Source organism: Mastigoproctus giganteus, chromosome 4, assembly GCF_048544385.1.
Source record: "Mastigoproctus giganteus isolate SK-2022 chromosome 4, ASM4854438v1, whole genome shotgun sequence".
Classification (NCBI taxonomy): domain Eukaryota; kingdom Metazoa; phylum Arthropoda; class Arachnida; order Uropygi; family Thelyphonidae; genus Mastigoproctus; species Mastigoproctus giganteus.
The window spans coordinates 161,368,768-161,388,085 of record NC_143578.1 but is presented as its reverse complement, the minus strand read 5'-3'; the positions used below and the strand labels follow the sequence as shown (position 1 = coordinate 161,388,085).

The 19,318-nt window shown below is 38.9% G+C and overlaps 1 protein-coding gene across 1 annotated transcript in view; it reads left to right on the top strand.

The window, feature by feature from the left end:
* Nucleotides 1–19,318, top strand: part of LOC150087147 (uncharacterized) — a 62,239-nt gene that overhangs the window by 13,503 nt on the left and 29,418 nt on the right. Inside the window, exons 3-6 of the mRNA XM_090372385.1 lie at nt 6,307–6,416; nt 10,661–10,756; nt 12,089–12,196; nt 16,622–16,684. Coding sequence (XP_090228511.1) covers nt 6,307–6,416; nt 10,661–10,756; nt 12,089–12,196; nt 16,622–16,684 — 377 coding nt within the window. The remainder of the gene's footprint in view (nt 1–6,306; nt 6,417–10,660; nt 10,757–12,088; nt 12,197–16,621; nt 16,685–19,318) is intronic.

The following is a 19,318-nucleotide window of genomic DNA, read 5'->3' as shown; positions in this document are numbered from 1 at the left end:
AATCTTGAATTCAATTCAATATCCATTTGCTTTATCAGTATAAATATATATGTATATGGTGTTATTTATGATATTTAAATGAATTGCTCAAACTATTCTTGGTAATTTACTTCTCGCTAAATTACATCGGTTCTCGGTAAACTGTCATATGGCCTGCCCTCTATATAATCTAGAAGGTTTGACTCTGCGCTTTTCAGATCTGTTCGGACCACACTGAAGACCCAGTAGAACCAAACTATCTGCATGCTGTCCACTTTCATTTATGGAAAGATCAAGCGATATATCTGGATTCGAAGTTATGACTCCTCAGGATAGCAAGCACTATATAGTGCTTGCTAACCTTGGGCATAAACACGACAGATTCTGCATTGCCAACCACTTGAACTAAGTTCAAGTGGTTGGCAATGCAAGTGGAACTATGGTCACTCGAACAATGTTCGAAAAGAGAGAAGCAGAGGATTATGTTTTGACACAAAATTTTACCTGTTTCCTCTTCTGTGACCACCTTTTTCATCCAGGAGAAGATCATCGCATTTTGGATTAAAAAATATTGACTCTCAGATTACTGTCATGCGAGATTGTGAACCACGAATTAGTTTCATCAAGTTTTTATCGCCCCAACAAATACTTTGATCGCGAGGAAAGACTGCTGACAACAGTGCCCAACTACTATGTCACCAGGTCCGGACCGCGAAAAAAAAGATACGGAAAAAAATCGGGTGTTATTAGTACTAAAGATTAGTTTTCAGCGTAGTTCTAGTGCTAAATAACATTTACTTGCAGTCACCTAAACTCGCAACTGCCAAATTTTTCAGTGGAGTGCGGCACCCCATGATACCTCCATATTTTGAATACTATACCATTAAAAGCATTTCCGGAAAAGCATAAATTAATTCGGTACACAACCAATGTTAAATGGCTAATGAAAACTTTCCCATTGAAAAAATCTAATACTAAGTTGCAGGGTAACTTTTTGTCACAGTCCATATTTTAAATGTGAATGTGATAATCCAATTTGAAAACCATAATAATAAATAAATCCATAAAATATAAATTGCTGTTGTTGTTATTTGGTTTTTAGGCGCATTAGCAACTAAGGCCATATTGCTCCGGGGATATGCGGTGGTCATTCCCTGACCTTTCCGCATCCTCCGTATTTGGTGGTTCACGGGCTCGAACCCTGGTCTAATCAAGAAGGAGCAATCCCGGTTGCTCCTTCGAACTCGAACCCCGTTCTAATCAAGCTGCTCCTGCCCACGGAGGCGCCAAATTGCTGTCTAATGCAGATTAAACACAAAACGAAAACTGTCACTAATGAAAACTGTTCATTCGCTCTTTAGTGCTAATCGTACTAAATACTTCATGTACTAAATTTAAATCCGTTCAGTTTGCTTACAACTGTATAATATTTATGATTCTCTCCTACATACTTTTATCTCGTCTCTCTATACAGTACTTGTTCACAAGCGACCACGTTCACAAGTCTTACATCAGAACAAGCAAAGCACACGTGTATGGACGATCTAAAACTAACAACACTGCATTAAAATTACATCTGTGAATTTCTTTTTTCCATACAGATTGCGTGGGAAAAAATAAATAATAATTTCCACATTACTATACGTCGGTTTTGAATGAAATATGGGATGCCTGACAAATCTTTCTATATGAACCAAATATAAAAGTAACTCTGATGAAAACTTCATGAAAATCCTTTCACTGGAAGTTTTGTGGAAGACGCCACCGGTGGTTTCCCACATCTGCATGGCGATTACAGAATATCTGTAAAAGCCAGAAAAAGTGTAATGGTTTGTGTCAGAGTAGTGCTTTGTTCTGTTGTCCTCTCTCTGGCTGCTTTGACCGCAGGGTGGCGACCAACTTGCTCGCCACGACATTGGGAGATGAGCCATTATACTCAATACCCATTATACTCAACTGCCCATTAAACTCTGCCCAATATATAATGGGCAGAGTATCATGAGTATCGATGTCGAGGTACGTCAAGTACGAACTAGACACCCTGCCTACTCCTCCTTCACTATCTCTTGCCCCATTAATTGTGAAGCCCAGCTACTGAACAGAAACATATGGCCCAGTGGCACCCTCGTTAAAAGATTCAGAGAACAATCGACAAGGACCACTACTAGTGCAGTGAACACCCTAGCAAAACAATAGCAATTAACGAACACCTCGCTAGTCTTCAAAGGAGATAAAAAAGTCTCCCTTTTCCTACAAAATGTTCGCAGCATATCCAATAAACTCTACACCTTGCAGGGCCTTCTAATAAATTCAGAACACTCATTTATCTGTCTGACAGAAACGTGGCTCCAAAATAATAAGCAGCTGAACGCTCTGGTTGACAATTTAGGCTACAAGTGCATTGGTAGAGGGAGAGAGATCAAAAGGGGCGGAGGAGTAATGATGCTATATAAAACCGACTTCCAGATTGTGAAAGAACAAAGCTCTAATTCAGATAACTTTGAAGCTATTATCGCCACATTCTCTGGTGAGAACAGCAAGGTACAGCTTTGTCTTATCTACATGCCACCAGAACATACGAGAGAGATCAGAAATGAGTTCTTTACCTGGCTGGTATCAAACTTAGACGTAAATATTGACACAATCATTTTAGGAGATCTGAATATGCCGTTACCGAGGAATAAAGATGCAAAAGCAGAACTAGACGCCACAGTAGAAGCACTCGGAATGAAACAATTAACAACACCTGCGACAAGAGGATTACAGCGCCTGCATTTAATTTATTTTAACGCGCAAGAGGTTAACTTAATAGACAACTCCTTACAGTTCTCCTACGACTACTCTGCGCTTTCAATGGTAGTTGCACTTCGAAGACAGACTGCCGATCAGAACTGCGGCACACATCAGGGTAATGAATCGAATTTGATATTTTCCACAAAATATATTAAATGCGAGGTCATCTTGCAATGCTTAGCGCGATACAACTTTCAAAGTCTACATAAGATGTCCACTGAAGAAGCCTTAGACGAGATTTCGCGGTTACTCTTGCATATCGCCCATCTAGGAGTAGCGAAAGTATTAAAGATCTCCGACAGAGCGAATTCTTGGTTCACTCCACAAGTTAAAGTTATGTTTAAAAATAAGCAAAAAGGTTCTCCCTACCAAAAGTGGAAAAGAACTGAGCACCTGACTGATCGGACTATGTATAAACGCGAAAGGGCAAAGTTCATTCGACTGAAAAAGACAAGCATACTTTGAGGTTATGAAGGAAAAATTAAAAAAAGGAAAGAGAATAGTTAGAAAGAAGAACAACAAAAAAGAAATGACGGACCAGCTGTTTAGAGAGTGGACAGAAGCCACATTCGGAAAACCTTTGAATGAAAAGCAGAAAAATTGTGAGGAAAACATCCGCGAGATGCAGAAAATGATTGAAAAACTGATGGATCCCACTGGCACTAACCGAACTAGAGATAGAAACATATTAAGCGAAATTAATATCAGCAGGGAAAACTTAAAGGAAGCTATTAACTCGCTCCCCAATAAAGCAACGATCGGGCCGGACCAGTTCCCTCAATTCATGATAAAAATATGTAGCGCTTACATAATCTACCCGCTGGAGCGGGTAGATTATGTAAGCGCTAAGTGAGGGGGTTATCCCGAAAACATGGAAGAGATATTACGTAAAACCAGTTCCAAAAATAAACAATCCTAAAACCAGTAAAGATTTCAGGCCCATCGCAATCGGAGTCATGTAGTTTGTGTTCAAGGGCCAAAAACCAGGGAATTATTCAAAGGAGAGGATCTGCCTGGAACCTTCTCGGTCCACCTGACACTGGCTAACTATAGTTCCAATTGAAGAGAGGAGGCAGTGATGTCTTCCCTTAATCAGTAGAGTATCGCCATTTTGGGGCCCCTGGTACAATGTTTCCCTATTGATCCACAAAGTCTTATCTTTCATTTATCTTTTTGGAACCCATTAACTTCGGGCTCCGCAACGGCTGCATCACAGGATACGTCACTGCCTCCGGTCATAATAATTGGCTGATACTACCTGAAATCAGACATCTCTTTCGTTCTCCACACACACACACACACACACACATTTGCGATCGCGCTGTTAGGGCTAGATTGCGATCATCATAGGATGCTTCAAAATACCCTTACTATCCTCTTATATTGCTTCCAAAGCTTGAAATTGCCATTCTCGATACAATTAAGTTGTGCCATCCACAGATTAAAAAATAATAATTAATAAAACGTGATTGCCATATAACTTTTAGAAGTCAGTGTGTACCTAGATGTTCACCGGATTCAGAACGGACGAAAATCCCGATTCGGTGAACGCCATCTGTTATTTCCGAAGTCTGTTTAAAGCGAGGGTTTGCCGCATAAATAAAGCGCAATAACATTTTGTAGTGAAGTGAGCCAATTATCAAGCTCAGCAGCTCCTAGCCAGAAGAAAAACGAGGGATGGACAATACTCTAAGCTGTAGAATTTCTTCTCGACTCCAAGCGAGCCGTTTCTTAAAATAGGAAATACTGTACAATTTTGCATTATGTTCATATTTTCTGTATCTGAAATATTTAATTTTTTTTTCGTTTTATATATTTAGACAAATAGTTGTATAATGTTGCCTAAAGTAGTTTGAATTTATATTTTTCCAGCACTCAGGAGGATGCCCCTTCTCTCCCCATATCAATAAAGATTAGCGCTCTCACGAACTACAAATCAGTTTCGCATGTACTCGTAGGTCTGGTTTAATAGATTTGCAGTGAACGCAGCAAACATCTGTTCAGTGTCTCTTTGTGGGCAATTTAATGTATTTGTCCACACTGGGCAAAAATTTCACGTCGATAGTGTCCCGACTGTAGTATTTAAAATACTTCCATTTTCTGGAAGCACTGGACTCTGTTCTGAATTTTACAAAAAAATCCAGAACACGGTGCAATGTTTCAAGACTATCGATCACATTCTATAATAATGTCAGGTATTAATAAAACTAGAACAGACCCGACGTTGCTTAACATCCTCATCCCACGTGATCAAGAGACCGATAAAAGTTTCTCAAACAAGTTTCGCTCTGAATTTTGCACAGAATACAGCAGCTTGCGTTCTAATGGCAATATTAGTGTGCGGGTTAATAATAATGGATTTCGTTCCACTTTTCCTGTTATTATAAACCGGCATTTATAGTCGCTCTAGTCCCTTTCTGTATTTTCTCTTAATGCACAAAGTATTGTTGCTTATAAAATCCTCTCTCTCTATTCTCGTGAACCTTTCTACTGTGATCACCTCTATTAGCATTTCTGTTTATGAGGTCAAGCGTGTGACACAAGTCGGTGAAAGGTAACAACACAGTTGCTACGGTGAATTTCTAGTAAAAATAATTTATGTCGGATACAATGGTGATCCCAGGATCCAGAAGCGCCGCGACGTTGTTCTTCACGATGTATAATCGCATTATTAAAGAAATTACCAGAACGTTATTGTCAATGGGAGAGTGCACACAATGGCAAAACAGACCGGTTACTAAGCAGGATTATTTGGAGCTCTGCAGAAAACATACGCTTACGTGCGTCGTGACTTCATTTAGTTATGAGAATTGCTCCAGTTATTGTTTTCCCTGGGCATATTTGATAACTGGGACAGTTCTAAATCAAGTGAAACGCTGTAACAAACATCGCGTGTGTCGACTACATTAACCTATGCTGCTTCGGTTTCAGGATAGTTGCCAGCAACTTTCCATTTTGTCTTTACTGCCTAATGGTCTAAAGGAGATCTAAGTTAGCTTGGATTGTTTCGAATTTGTGACAAGGCACCTGAGGCTATAGGAATTATTTCCATAAACAGTTGCGTTGTCAACTCTTTGTATGGTATGATTGGTTATCTGTTTTTCTGGATGAAACCCCCACGCTGCCAAGATCCGGGTACAACCCGCATCCTGATCGTCTAACTCAACTACAATGTGAATAAACTTATAAAAGTTCCGCTGTCGAAATGGAATTAAAACCCACGTGGTGTGCAAGGACCATTTACGTTTGATTAATTTGAAATACTCAATGAAAGAGGGGCAAAAAAGTTGTTAGTAATTACTCTCCTCTCGTATTACTCTTTCTTTCTCTTTGTATATGTATTACATGGCAATACACACGAAGCGTGCATGGGCTCTTTTAAGCTAACAGTACTGCTTAAAACCTTTTCTATAGAAATCTTTCTATATATATGAGAACGCACCTTAAAGGGGTTTTCATTTGCGCTGTTCCAAAGGCAGTGTTTCAGAAAAGTTTTCAACGGTCGTAACAGTAACATTTCATTTTCTCTTTCAGGTGAGTTATCATCGGCCCGAATGACTCTTGTGCTTAGTGTTGTGTTCGTTGGAATCTATATCTTTAGCTGGTGGTGGATGGCTTTTGCTATCAAACAGGTCCGAGATGGGGTAAGCATTAGATGTTCTAAAACTGTCTAATAAAATATTGAAAGCGCATCTAAATTTAAGCAGAAATGCAGTGTTGAAAGGTGTGGAGAATATTCACTATGTTCACCATATATATGCTTAATGTTACTCTTCATGACTGAGTGGATTTTTTTCACTTTTCCATTTGGAGAGGTGCTGGTTTGAATTTCTATAGTAACAGAAAGGACAACGTGATATTTCAAACTTGAATGAATCAGTCCATCTCAGGTGGAAGTGAAGGTTTATTATATCAAAAATAACGTTCTTTAAACATATGCAATTAACGAACGAAACAGATTGACTGACGCTCCTTCACTAAACAAGCACCTTAATTTATTGTAAACAAAAATATGCGGGTAACCCAATCATCTTAGGCTGCAAAACCGGCATCGTTCCTTGTGTTGTTGTTCGGTTATAGGAGCATAGACACTTAGGCCGGCCATATTGCGCCAATATGTATTATGTTTGTTTTACGTGGAAATTTGAGTTCGCATGACTATTTGAATGTTTTGTTTGCTGAAAAACCTTACTTCCTTCGGGTAAGATTGTCTAACTTACGCCCGGATTCAAGAGGATCAGTTAGAAAATCCTCCAGCCGGATTGGGTTCCAGTCCGGCTATAAATCGGACCGGAACCCAGATCTCTCTCTAGATCAAGTATCGAAACAACTACACTGTCACGGAGGAAATTTCGTGTGTTTTTACACTTCTGAGAGGTATTCATCAGAATGATATTCTTATAGGCATAAGAACAGTTTTTCAGTCTTTTTAAGAGTTACAAAAAAAAAAAAAAAAAAAAAAGGTAGCACACATAAATAATTTAGCAGTCAGTTAATAACAAATAATTAATGAGCTCCAATATAGAAAGAAATATAAAGAAAGAAAACAGTTCTTTCCTTTACTTTGAAAAGCATATAGACAGTGCGTAGCCAAGGAATCGACCATTATGTTAGAAATGGTGTCCGTCTGTACTACTCTATATAAAACAGGTATCAGTTACCGAGGGACAATATGTGTGCGTGGGCGCAATTTAGCCAGAGAATGGGCCACAGCACGACCTCGTGCAATTATCACGGACATTGCTACTCTTCTTGGGATTTTGCACTACTTTTTGAGTGTCTCGAGAATATCCCGGCAAACAGAAAACATCCAACTGGTCCTGTGGCCAGAGACAACTTGTTGTTGCTGTATGAGTCCGATGGAAGATGAAATTAATTGTGCAGTCTAACAGACGGGCCATTGACCAAGTGATAGAGTACTTTGCAAACGAGTATAACGAATGCACAATACCTAGAATTCTGTCACGGGTAGAGTATAAAAGTACAAGAACTCACTTTGGTCAAATAAAAGCAAGCAGATACGGGTACAGTGGGCACAGGAATACCGACACTGGACATTTGAAGGGTGTATAAAGGTCGCCTATTCCGATAAATCCTGGTTTCAATTGTTCCAGGCTGCTATCGCCATGTTGTGTAGTATATGCAATGTCCCTGTCCCTGAAAAGAATCTAATTTACAACTAGGGGAAGGAGGGACTCAATTCCTGGCAAGGAGAACTCCATATGGCTCTCTTCCCAACTCACTGTCTCCAGCATTTATTCTCGCGCCCGGGTCCACTGAAATTTATAACCGACCGAATTCTGGGATTGGGTAGAACGAGCAGTTCATGCGAAGGATTCGTTGATCTGGGATACCTCATGGAATTCACGTCTCGACGACTTCAAGCAGTTCTGAGGGATAAAAAAAGCACTATTCGCTGTTAGATCAGAGTAACTTAATAAACTGACCACGCAGTGGAAATGGTTTTTCGTAGAGTAATTGTCGGTTAACAATAAACAAAAGCTGCAGCCATTATCAGGCAATGGACCATAATCTGCCACTCTGGCCCAGTGCGGGTTGGCATATCGACCATATTTAGCAGTCAAGGGCTTGTACCCCGGTCTACTCAAAGAGCGTGGGACAGCACCTTTGCATGACCACTCGGCTATGGAGGCCACCTACAATAAACAAAGTACATATATAAAATAAAAGAAGAATAACTTCCACTTAACTCACAGCAAAAACCCTTAAAAGTAATAGTTTTCTTTCCGTCACAATTTAATATTAAACCAGCAAATAAAAGTTTATTTTACTGATATATTATCCTACTCGTGAAATTAAACAATACTGTTTCAACAGGAAAAGAAAAATCGATTTGGTATATCGATTTCTCTTAAGTTTATACATCTGAGATGAAACTTTCAGGATAAAGAGAACGGGATTTAGCTTTACTGCACGGGGATACTGTCTTAAGCTGTCTTTTAAGTTCAGAGACAAGATAAACAATATAACCATTTTCTTTTCAGCTATTTCTAAGTTGTAAATTCAAAATGAAAAAAAGAAAAAAAAAAGAGGTATAGTTTTAAATTCAAACAACGGTTGACAGCACGAACCCTAGTTGATAAGCTGACACAGGAATTAATACAATTGTCGTTGACTTATGTAATCTCTGCGTAATCTCACAGATCACCGACATTGTTAAAAGCCAGCTCGGGAAGGTCGGATGTTCCCTACCCCTTTGCACACGACAACAACTATACCATCAAAATTAGTGAATTGTGGTGTGAGCTGCTGGCGCACCACAAAAATTATCAAATAGCCAATCAAGTACCAGCCAATATGGTTGCCAGCAATAGCAATCGACATACCGAAATCAGTAAACATAAAAATAAATTTCGAAAGCAATTTGCACCATCTACCGATAAAAAGAAAATAAATAACAAAGCGGTATGGTAACTCCATCTAATTACACAAAAAGAAATTACTGCTAAGCATTATGGATATATAGTTTTAAATAGTGGACCATATTTACCCCAGGGGCTCACATTTGGTGAGTATGGGCTTGGCCGGATATCATTCTCTTTCTTGGTGATTTCCTTCCTTCCTTTCTTTCTCTCTCTCTCTCTCTCTCTCTCTCTCTCTCTCTCTCTCTCTCTCTCTCTCTCTCTCTCTCTCAGGCGCATTATAGCCTTAGTTGCTAATGCCCCAATAAAACCCAACCAACCAACTCTCTCTCAGGGTTAACTCAGACTCAGAATGTTTTTTTGGCTGGTGCAGCATAAGCCTCAGGCTACCTTGCACCATATGGCTAATAATAATAACTCCACTAGTATACCCCACTCAACCTAAGCGAGGAACCCCCACCCACCCAAACGGCAAAAGAAACGAAGTTAGAAAGATGGGCAAAGAAGACACTCCATGGCGGACACTACAATGCATGGCTTACAAGCGGGACGCTCTTCCCCGAGACTGAAGGATTCATGCTGGCCATCCAAGGTAATCAACACCAGAATCTATAGAAAATACATCGCAGAGGAGCCCGAACTGTCAGATGACACATGTCAACGATGCCACCTGGCCTCAGAAACGATCCAACACATCACCGCGGGTTGCAGGGATCACCCAGACTGAGTACACTCATAGACACGACCAGGTAGCCAAGATAATACATCAGAAGCTAGCGAGGAAATAGCAGTTGACCAAAGAAAGTGTACCATACTACAAGTACGAACTCCAGGCAGTACTAGAGACCCGAACCCACAAGCTGTACTGGGACCACGCCATAATAACGGATAAGACCATCCCGCACAACAGACCGGACATAACCTTTGTGGACAAGGTGGAAAAGGCTACCTACTGATTGGCATAGCTGTGCCCAACACTAGCAATGTCCAGAAAACCCATGAGGAAAAAAATTAGGAAGTACACGAACCTGAGACATGAAGTCAAGGAGATGTGGCATATGCAGAGGTATCGACCATCCCGATCACTGTGTGAACCACCGGTATGGTGCCAAAGACTCTACATAGTAGCCTAGCAGCTATTGGTCTTCCAGAGAACACTTACAAGGAACTCCAGAAAGTTGCAATCCTGAACACCTGTAGGATAGTCTGAGATTTCCTCGACCAACCGTAACACCAGGCATTACAACCACTCCGTGTACTTGGTAGCAGTACCCGTCACGGAGTGGAATCCCCCAATCAGGGAGAAATAATATAAGAGCAACAACAACAATAATTTCGTTAAGTCATTAATAACTTCCCCGCTTGCTGAGAAATTTCACACCTCTCAATTTTCAGTTCAAACGTCACTCAATTTTCTCGACAGCTGCTAGCTTAGGATCATAATTTTTAAATTTTATAGGTTATTTGGGCATATTTTATTAATTGAACGTTATTTCTCTTTCCAGGGAGCTGTATCACTTAGGAATGTATTACTGCTGGCTGTATTTGCAGCAGTGGACATCGCTGCCAGCGCTGGGTTTGTCTTACTTCGCATCATTATGGTGAGGCTTTCAACATTTAATGAATCTTTTTAATATCTGAGCCTTTTCACAAGGTGCAGACATCAACAGTCTCTCTGTAATGTTCATGATTAATTTTTAGAACAGAAGGCTCAAAGCAATCTTTATCCGATCGTATGGGTAGTTCTTAGAAATAATTTGGCACATAGACTATATATGTCATAAAACACCAGTTCTCTTGATACTACAGATTTGTTCTTTAAGTTTATTTGGCCAAGAACAAGCAATAAATATAATACTAAGCACAGTCTTTTGCAAATTAATGTGAATAGAAAGATTTTTTTTTTTTGAAAAAGATACATTTATTTCATAATTTAAGTAAAAAACCAAAGAAATACACCTTTTAATATTACCTATTTTGTCTTATAACTACCTTTACTCATTTTGGCATGGATTCAATCAGTTTTTTTGCAACCTTCATTTATTTTTGGATCATGGAACCACATACTTATCACAGCACAAATGATTTTCTCTTTCAGTTCAGCCAAATCCATTTGTAATTCAGAACTGGTTCATATGAGAGCCTATTTTGTTTATTCTGATTATTTAGTTATCAGTTTGGGTGTTGTTTTTCTTTTCCATCCACATCGCCTCTCTCATGTTTCAGTTTGAATTTTGCTAACAGCTTCTAAAACTAACCGTACACTTTCTGCTATCTGGCCTTGAATAAAAGAAATGTGTTCATGTAAGCTTAGAACCTTAGATCGTTTTCTATAGGTCAAATCAATTTCTGCAACTAAAGATCTACAAACACCGAAACTAAAGTAGTTCTCGGGATTTCTGTATAAAAGCGCAATTTATGAATCATTCAATTCTCCCTTAAAACACTCTTGCAATTACGTTCAACAATCCTGTGAAAAAAATTAAATTACAGCTATACACAGCTGTTAACAAATTGATAAAGACAATATACTAAATTCCCATTTTGTTCGCATTAATTTACAGAAGACTGTAATGCTCCTTCTTATTATTCAGTTTTGTAAGAGAGAATTGATTGGAAGAGAAAAGATTAAGCTTGGGAGTAAGGATTTTGTCGGATGATGGATAGATGAGCTTTCACTGTATTTATTTTATTATTGCTTTGTAGCCAATGTTTTATTGGTCTTCTAGCAGTCGTTATATAATTTTTAATCGTTCTTTCTGTGGAGAAGTAAGTGAAAACCGAGCGTATCCTATTAATTTTAAAATTATTTATATAAATATCTATTACTTTTGCTTTTTGCTAAAATAAGGAACGTATTCGTACGACATGTGGTCATTCACTAATTTGTAATCGGTAATTAACTGACACGTGCTGTCTTATTTCTTTTGCAGTATGTCCGGCGAGATAGATTCTATCCTTGGACACTGAGGATACCGTCGCTTGAGGTGGAGCACGACCAGTTAGCAGCCTTTGCAGGTTTACGCCTCATTACTATTAAGGTAAACATCAAGTAATCATATTTCAGCCATTGTCGTTCTCTAATGACACAGGTGAGTCGTTGTGTCCCATCAATAATTACACTCGTGGTTTGAAAATAATATATTCAAGTATTTTCCAGTATACATAGACTACAGCTTACCTGTAAGGTTGGAAGTGTGCTAAATATCCTTTTGTTCCGGCACTAGTAAGCACAGAAACACCCCACCAGTGGATTAGGTTTCCCTATTGGTAGTCACTGTCAATCCATCAACAGGTCATTCCTGGCATGAATATGTTCACACTTTCTAACGGTACACGACACTATATCCATACACTTTTAAATCTCTGGCCTTTACAACACACGACAATGTAGACAACACGGAGATGGGGGGAACTCTTGGTGCCATTAGACCCTAAACACACTTTACACTTTACTTTTACTTTCTAACATGAAGAGAAACGATAAGCCAATCCCGAAAACACGATTGAATAAAGAGTGACGACTGGGCGCAAATCATAAAGGCGTAGAAAGGGCAACAAGGGAAAAAATACATTATTGTACTCTTCACTCATAACAGAAGAAGAGCTTTCTTTAGCTTGTCAAGTACAGTATTATGAGCATTAATCATCGCTAAATAGGGAAGCGAATGTGAAACATCGCGGACAGGCTGAAAACCAGTGGAGGGGAGAAGGGGAGGTGGGAGAGAGAAATAAAACACTGGAAGTTAAGGAAAAGCTTAATTTTCTCTCTCGCCAGAGAAAGGGGGGAAAATGAGCTAAGCCTGATAATTATCAAACAAAAATAAATGAAGCAAAAGTTCAGTTTCGATCCTGAAATAGGGATGATACTGTAATTATACGAGTATATCAGTAAGTAGGGTCGATACTCACATTATGTATGTGAATAATTAGGAATGATGAAGGTTCACAAATTCAGAAGAAATTGTTTTTATTCGGGCACCGTTTCTTATTTACAGATAACATCGGATCATAGCATAGGGTGTCAAGCGGCAATTGCATGTCCCCCTCCCCGGGAAAATCGAGATTTTCCGCAAACAAACTAAAAAAGAAAAAAAGCTATCGAGTATAAATAAACACATTATTACAAACACAACAGTACATAGACGACGCTGATTATCTTAGGGTATGTCAGCACAAAACGGGGTGAGTTCGAATGTGCTATTAATATGAGAGACAAACAACAGGACTAATTCAAATGGCCCACACTTGGACTATTTTAACAAGGCACGCTCACTTCCCATCCATCTATCCGTGGATGAATGTAGCCAAGAAAAAAATAAAATAAAATAATCGACAGCACAAGTAATTTGGATGTAATTCGCACTGTAAAATTTGATGTCATTGAAGAGTTCAGAATTAGCGGTTCTCTTTTGATTACAGTTGTAACTTGAATGCACACTCAATCTCCATGGCATCTACTTACATTTGACGCATTACAGAGTAAAGTACCCTGCTAGAGTTGGGTTACTCCTTTGTTTTGTTATTACAGTCTGAGATTGCAATTTTAGATGCACGTCTCCCTAAAAGTTTGGAATCATTAACCTTGCACTCAGGGGAGATCCTCACGGACTGGAGATGTGCAAATGCATCCCCAATTCACAAAGGGGGATCGAAGGGTGACACGAGTAATTACAGAACAGTTAGTTTAACTTCTGTTCCGGGTAAAATACTGGAGTCACTGGTTAAAGATGCATTGCAGGATCATCTAGACAAGACTGCAGCAATAATTCAAACACAGCATGGGTTTGTTAAGGGAAAGCCTTGTCTGACAAATTTGATTGGATATTATGATGTGGTTACAAAGGGACTGGATGCAAAAAACAATTTTGATATCATATATTTGGATTTCAGGAAAGCTTTTGACACTGTTGCGCATGGAAGACTATTGTGCAAATTGGAGCAGAATGATATTAAGGGTAAGTTGCTACAATGGATAAAAGGATGGTTAAGTGGGAGAAGACAGAGGGTGGTAATCAATGGGTGCTGCTCTTCGTGGACTAATGTTATTAGTGGAGTCCCACAGGGCTCGGTGTTGGGTTCACTGTTGTTTTGTATATTTATCAATGATATTGATGAAGGTATATCAGGCTTAGTGTCGAAGTTTGCAGATGATACAAAGGTTGGCAGGGTTGTTAATGACAGTAATGGCAGTGTGCTACTGCAACAGGATCTAGAAAATTTGGGCAGATGGGCTAAGAAGTGGCAACTGAAGTTTAACCTTGACAAATGCAAAGTACTGCATATGGGTAGAAGTAACCCCAGAAAAACGTACCAACTGTGTGGTACTACACATAAGGTGGTAGAAAATGAAAAAGACCTGAGAGTAATTGTGCAGTCAGATATGAAGTTTTCTGAGAATTGCAGACAGGCTGCCAGGGCAGGTCATGGGATTTTGTCAATGATATATAGGAATTTTGCTAGCAGGGAAAAGGAGATGATTGTCCCTCTGTATAAGGCAATGGTCAGGCCACGCCTTGAGTGCTGCGTACAGATCTGGAGGCCTCATTTTAGGAAGGATGTAGATTTACTTGAGCGTGTACAGAGAAGGGCAACAAGATTGGTGAGGGGAATGAAGGGATCCTCTTACCAAGAGAGGCTTAAGTCCTGCAAATTGCAGTGGCTAGAGACTAGGCACCTGCACGGTGATCTGATTGAGGTGTATAAGGCCTTGAATTGGTTGAGCACGCTGACTTCTGATGGGATCCTTCCACTTGTTCAGATTACGAACTTAAGGGAGCATAAATTGAAACTGAGGAAAGAAGATGTAGAATAGACGTGCGGAAATTTGCCTTTAGCCAGCGGGTGGTTAATTGATGGAACAAACTTGCATCTGTCGTTGTGGAAGTTGATAGGTTAAATAAATTTAAGGAGGAACTGGACAGGCATTTGGAGGGAATGGTGTGATTTTTTTTTTTTTTTTGGCTGATGCTGCATAAGCTCATACACTTGCTTTCTTGCATCACATGCCACTACTACCATCGAAAAATTTATAGCAAAAAAATATTGAAATCATTAATGTTAACTAATTTCATCAATATATCCTCCACAAGATTTTATCACTGCCTGCAGAAATGTGGCATTCTGCCGATTAATTTTATAGCAGTGTCTTGACAAAGATTATTCCAAGTGATTTGCAAGGTTTCCTAAAATTTGTGAAGATGTGCAGACTTTATGGAATTGATGGTCAAAATAATCCCTTAAAAGCTCTATTGGGTTTAAGTCAAGCGATTGGGGTGACCACACCATAATTTACAATACGCCACCTGCTGTTTAATTGCTAGAAAGTCCCTGCACATCTTAAAGCTGTGCTTCGGGTCGTTGTCTTGTGGTAATTTAAAATTTCTTCCACAAAGTGAATATGGCACCATTTTTTCTTCGGGTGATCGTCTCCCATAAATTCTATGCTTGGATCCAGAAATTTCAAATTTGGATTCATATCCACAGTACGTTTTTCCACTCTTTAATTGTCCAATGTTGATGGCTCTTATTCCAAGCTAACAGTTTTTTCGATTTTACAGTTTTATTAAATGCTACGTGACATGTTTTTTTTTTATAATGAAGTGGATGTAGATACGGAAGTTTCTCTGTTCCTGCTGAACTCAGCTCGGATTTCAGATGCGCCGATTGCGTTTAGAAATCAGTGTTATGGTCTTATCTTGTGCTTCCGTTGTTACACGCGGTCGTCCTGATCGTGGTTTGTCCTTTAAACTGCCAGTCTCCTTGAGTCGTCGAATGGTAGTTTGTACTCCTTTAAATGAAACGCCAACACTTCTTGCAGAATAACTTGCCTTATACAGAGTTATAATAGCAGTTTTTTTTTTTCAACACTTAGTTCCTTATGTCTTGCCACGTTTATCACGAAACACACAAAACACCAAACTCTCTTTCTGAATGACGTGTGTTCGATTTTATAAGTTACAGCTCTTGCTCCTCAATTTATGTTATTGAAAAACGCTCTAGAATTATTAACAATCTTCTATAATACTGAAATAATACTCCCCCTTTGTACAATATTTTAGAATCATCTGCAGCGTTCTACCACATCCAAGAATCTTCTACAACGTTCTACCACATTCAGGAATCTTCTACAGTATTCTATCACATTCGGGCGTTTTTCTGGAATATTCTCGAATATTCTGGAATTTTCTTAAATATTATTTAAGTTTTTGATTTTTATAGATAGAAAATATTTTAATAAAAATTGGTAAACAAGTTAGTGCTATTTTAATTAAAACTTTGAAAATTAATCAAAATGAAACGTGATTTCAATCTTTCAGGCGAGAGTGTATCATTAAGTATACAAAAAAGTCTGTGATAACGTATTTTTGGAGTATAAACACAATATTTATTTATTTTAACTCATGATAATGTACAATTCTGAAACTAGAAGGTAGCTTATTTAAAATTTTTATTTATTTCTGCAGTCCAGTTGTGGAAGTATAGACATTCTGGTAGTCGTAGTTGTAGGATTTCTGACAGTCTTGAGGGTAAGTCTACTTCTAATTCACTAAATAATCTTTTACTGAATGAAATTCCTCATAACAACTTCGTACTTTTGTTATATGTGGTGATGTCAATTCAACTCATTATTAATCAATTCATTGTAGTCATTTTTCGCTGCAAACAGCTATACATATTAGAGATGCTAAAATGATAATATTTAAGGCCATTATGCAAAGCGATGTAAAATACTCCAATAATACCAGTTTTTAAAAATATATTATTGGAGTACTATTCGACATAAAGGATTTAATCAGTCAATCATGGTTAGACGTTATGATACCATTTACTTCACACATATTCAAATCTCATCATGGGCACTAACATTGCCAACAACGTTTCGCAATCTACGTTTTCCGTGGAATGTAAACGAAAACCACAGGAACACTGCCAGTCACCTTCGTAATAAATTCTTATAGTTAACACAGGCCTTGATTTTCTTTGGGAAAGTTTTTCTGTAGGACAGCCAAAGAATAAAAAAAAATCCATCCAGGACACCTCACATGCCACTCTACAAAACAGCTACAAAACTAAACTCTCAGCTACAAAACAGCAATCAAACATGTCTGAGGGTGCAAAAGCTTGAAGTATAAATCTCAATGTAAAGAGAAAAGTAAATGTACATAAAAAGAACAGGAAATTGAAATCTACAGATAAAAATAAAAGTAAATAAATAACAGAGGACGGATCAGTCAGACTGATCCGTCCTTTGTTATTGAACACTGGTATTTCTTCACACACACACATTACAGAATCAGAGTCTTAGAACTGGTAAGAAGAGTCAATTTTAAGATTCAGGTAACGGATGTGGTTAGCAGTCTCAGTTAATGTCAAGCCAGTTTCTCACATGAATACCGAAATATTCCTGTGGTGGACCGCAGTCCTGCGTAGAGATCATTTCTTGAGGGTTTGGGTAAGGATGTCATGAGGAAAAACAAATTTTTGAAGCATGGTGAGGTACCGTTCTGAATTCATCGCGTTCTGTAAAATGTATGGTTCGTGAATTCTGTCATACATAATCCACACTATTATATGGGCCGACTTTGGATTTTCACCACTGTTTCCTTCGAATTGTGTGATTTCTCATAACAGTTGTGATTGTTAAACGAAGTGGCCAGTAGGAAAATTGTAATCAAAGGGTGAAATTTTTGTAATCAAAGGGTGAAATTGTAATCAAAGGGTGAAATTTTTGACAAATTTCACCCTTTGATTACAATCCTCTAGAGAAAGCTTTCACACATATTGTGGTATCCGCCTTACTTCTGCTTTCAAAATGTTCTTTACAGAATGATAAATCAGCCCACTTTCAAGCACACAAACGATCTAATCGATTTTTGGACATTGTGAAAAAAAAAGCATCGTATAATGTTCGATAAAGAGAATGGTGTAATGGGTATATGGTAATGAATATGGGTAATGAATATGGGTAATGAGTATAATGTTCAATAAAATTTCGATAAAGAGAATGGTGGTTTGCTATTACAGTTTCTCTCTCTCTCACACAGATCCGGTTGTCAGTGTTAGTTGCTACCTGTAATAATTGTGGGATTCACTATTATATATTCCTTCCTCGTTTATCTCACCGCCATTACTGAAAAGATGATATGGATCTCCGACACTTTACAACTGGTTGAATCTCGCTGGAATACTCTTGAAAAAAAGTCCAAAACCACTGTAGCCCTATGACATAGTTATCTTGTTGAAAGATGCCTTGGTGATCTGGAAAGATATCCACCATAAATGAGTGTCCATGATCAGAAATAACGGGCATATATAGGAATCTGCAGTGATGAGCTGATCGACAGGTCCCACGGGACATGGAGTCTCCCATCCGAACATGCCCCAGACCATTAAGCTGTCCCCACCGAGGTGTATAACCCCATTCGTGTAGCAGAGTTCGAGTGCTTCGTGTTGAATCAGTCCCCCCCCACACGCCCACCTATCAGTCCGCATGGCGCAATGAATTGCGTTTCAACATTATTCATCAGACCAAGTAATCCGTTTTCAGTAGTCCATTTTTCAATGGATGACTTAAAACGGCTTATCATGTCCGATGTGCCGTCGGCTGCACTGTCTCAGCCGTGCTAGTGTCACTTACTCTTATTTTTCAACTTTATAACACGAAACCTTCCATGTTGTAAAGTAACTGGCCTTGTGTTGTTCAGTAGCTCCACTGTGATACGTTGCATCCTCCTCCTCCTCTCGCCTCTTTTATCAACAACTCACGGCTGCCTGCATGGGACCTCTAGTTTTTTTTGGGTTTTTTTTTATTATTATATTAGGGTCACCTGGAAATTTACTTTCAACTATCCATGTGCACTGTGTCTGCAAATTGAGTGTGTTCTCTGGTCGACTTGCCTGCTTTGATGGACGAAAACCGAGTTTTTCAGGGGAAAAAACCTTGCTATCAACGCCAGAGACCGACTAACTCAGTAACGGATGAAAAAAGCCCTTAAAAGTTCTTCGCGTCATCGACGAGATTCAAAGCCAGGCCTTTTCCATCCGATGTGGGGAGGACGGTGACGATACCACTGTTGCTACCTGCGCAGACATGGGACTTCTGGTTGGTGATCCTTTCATTGTTGGTTCACTCTTGAGGCATATAAATGTACAAGAACACT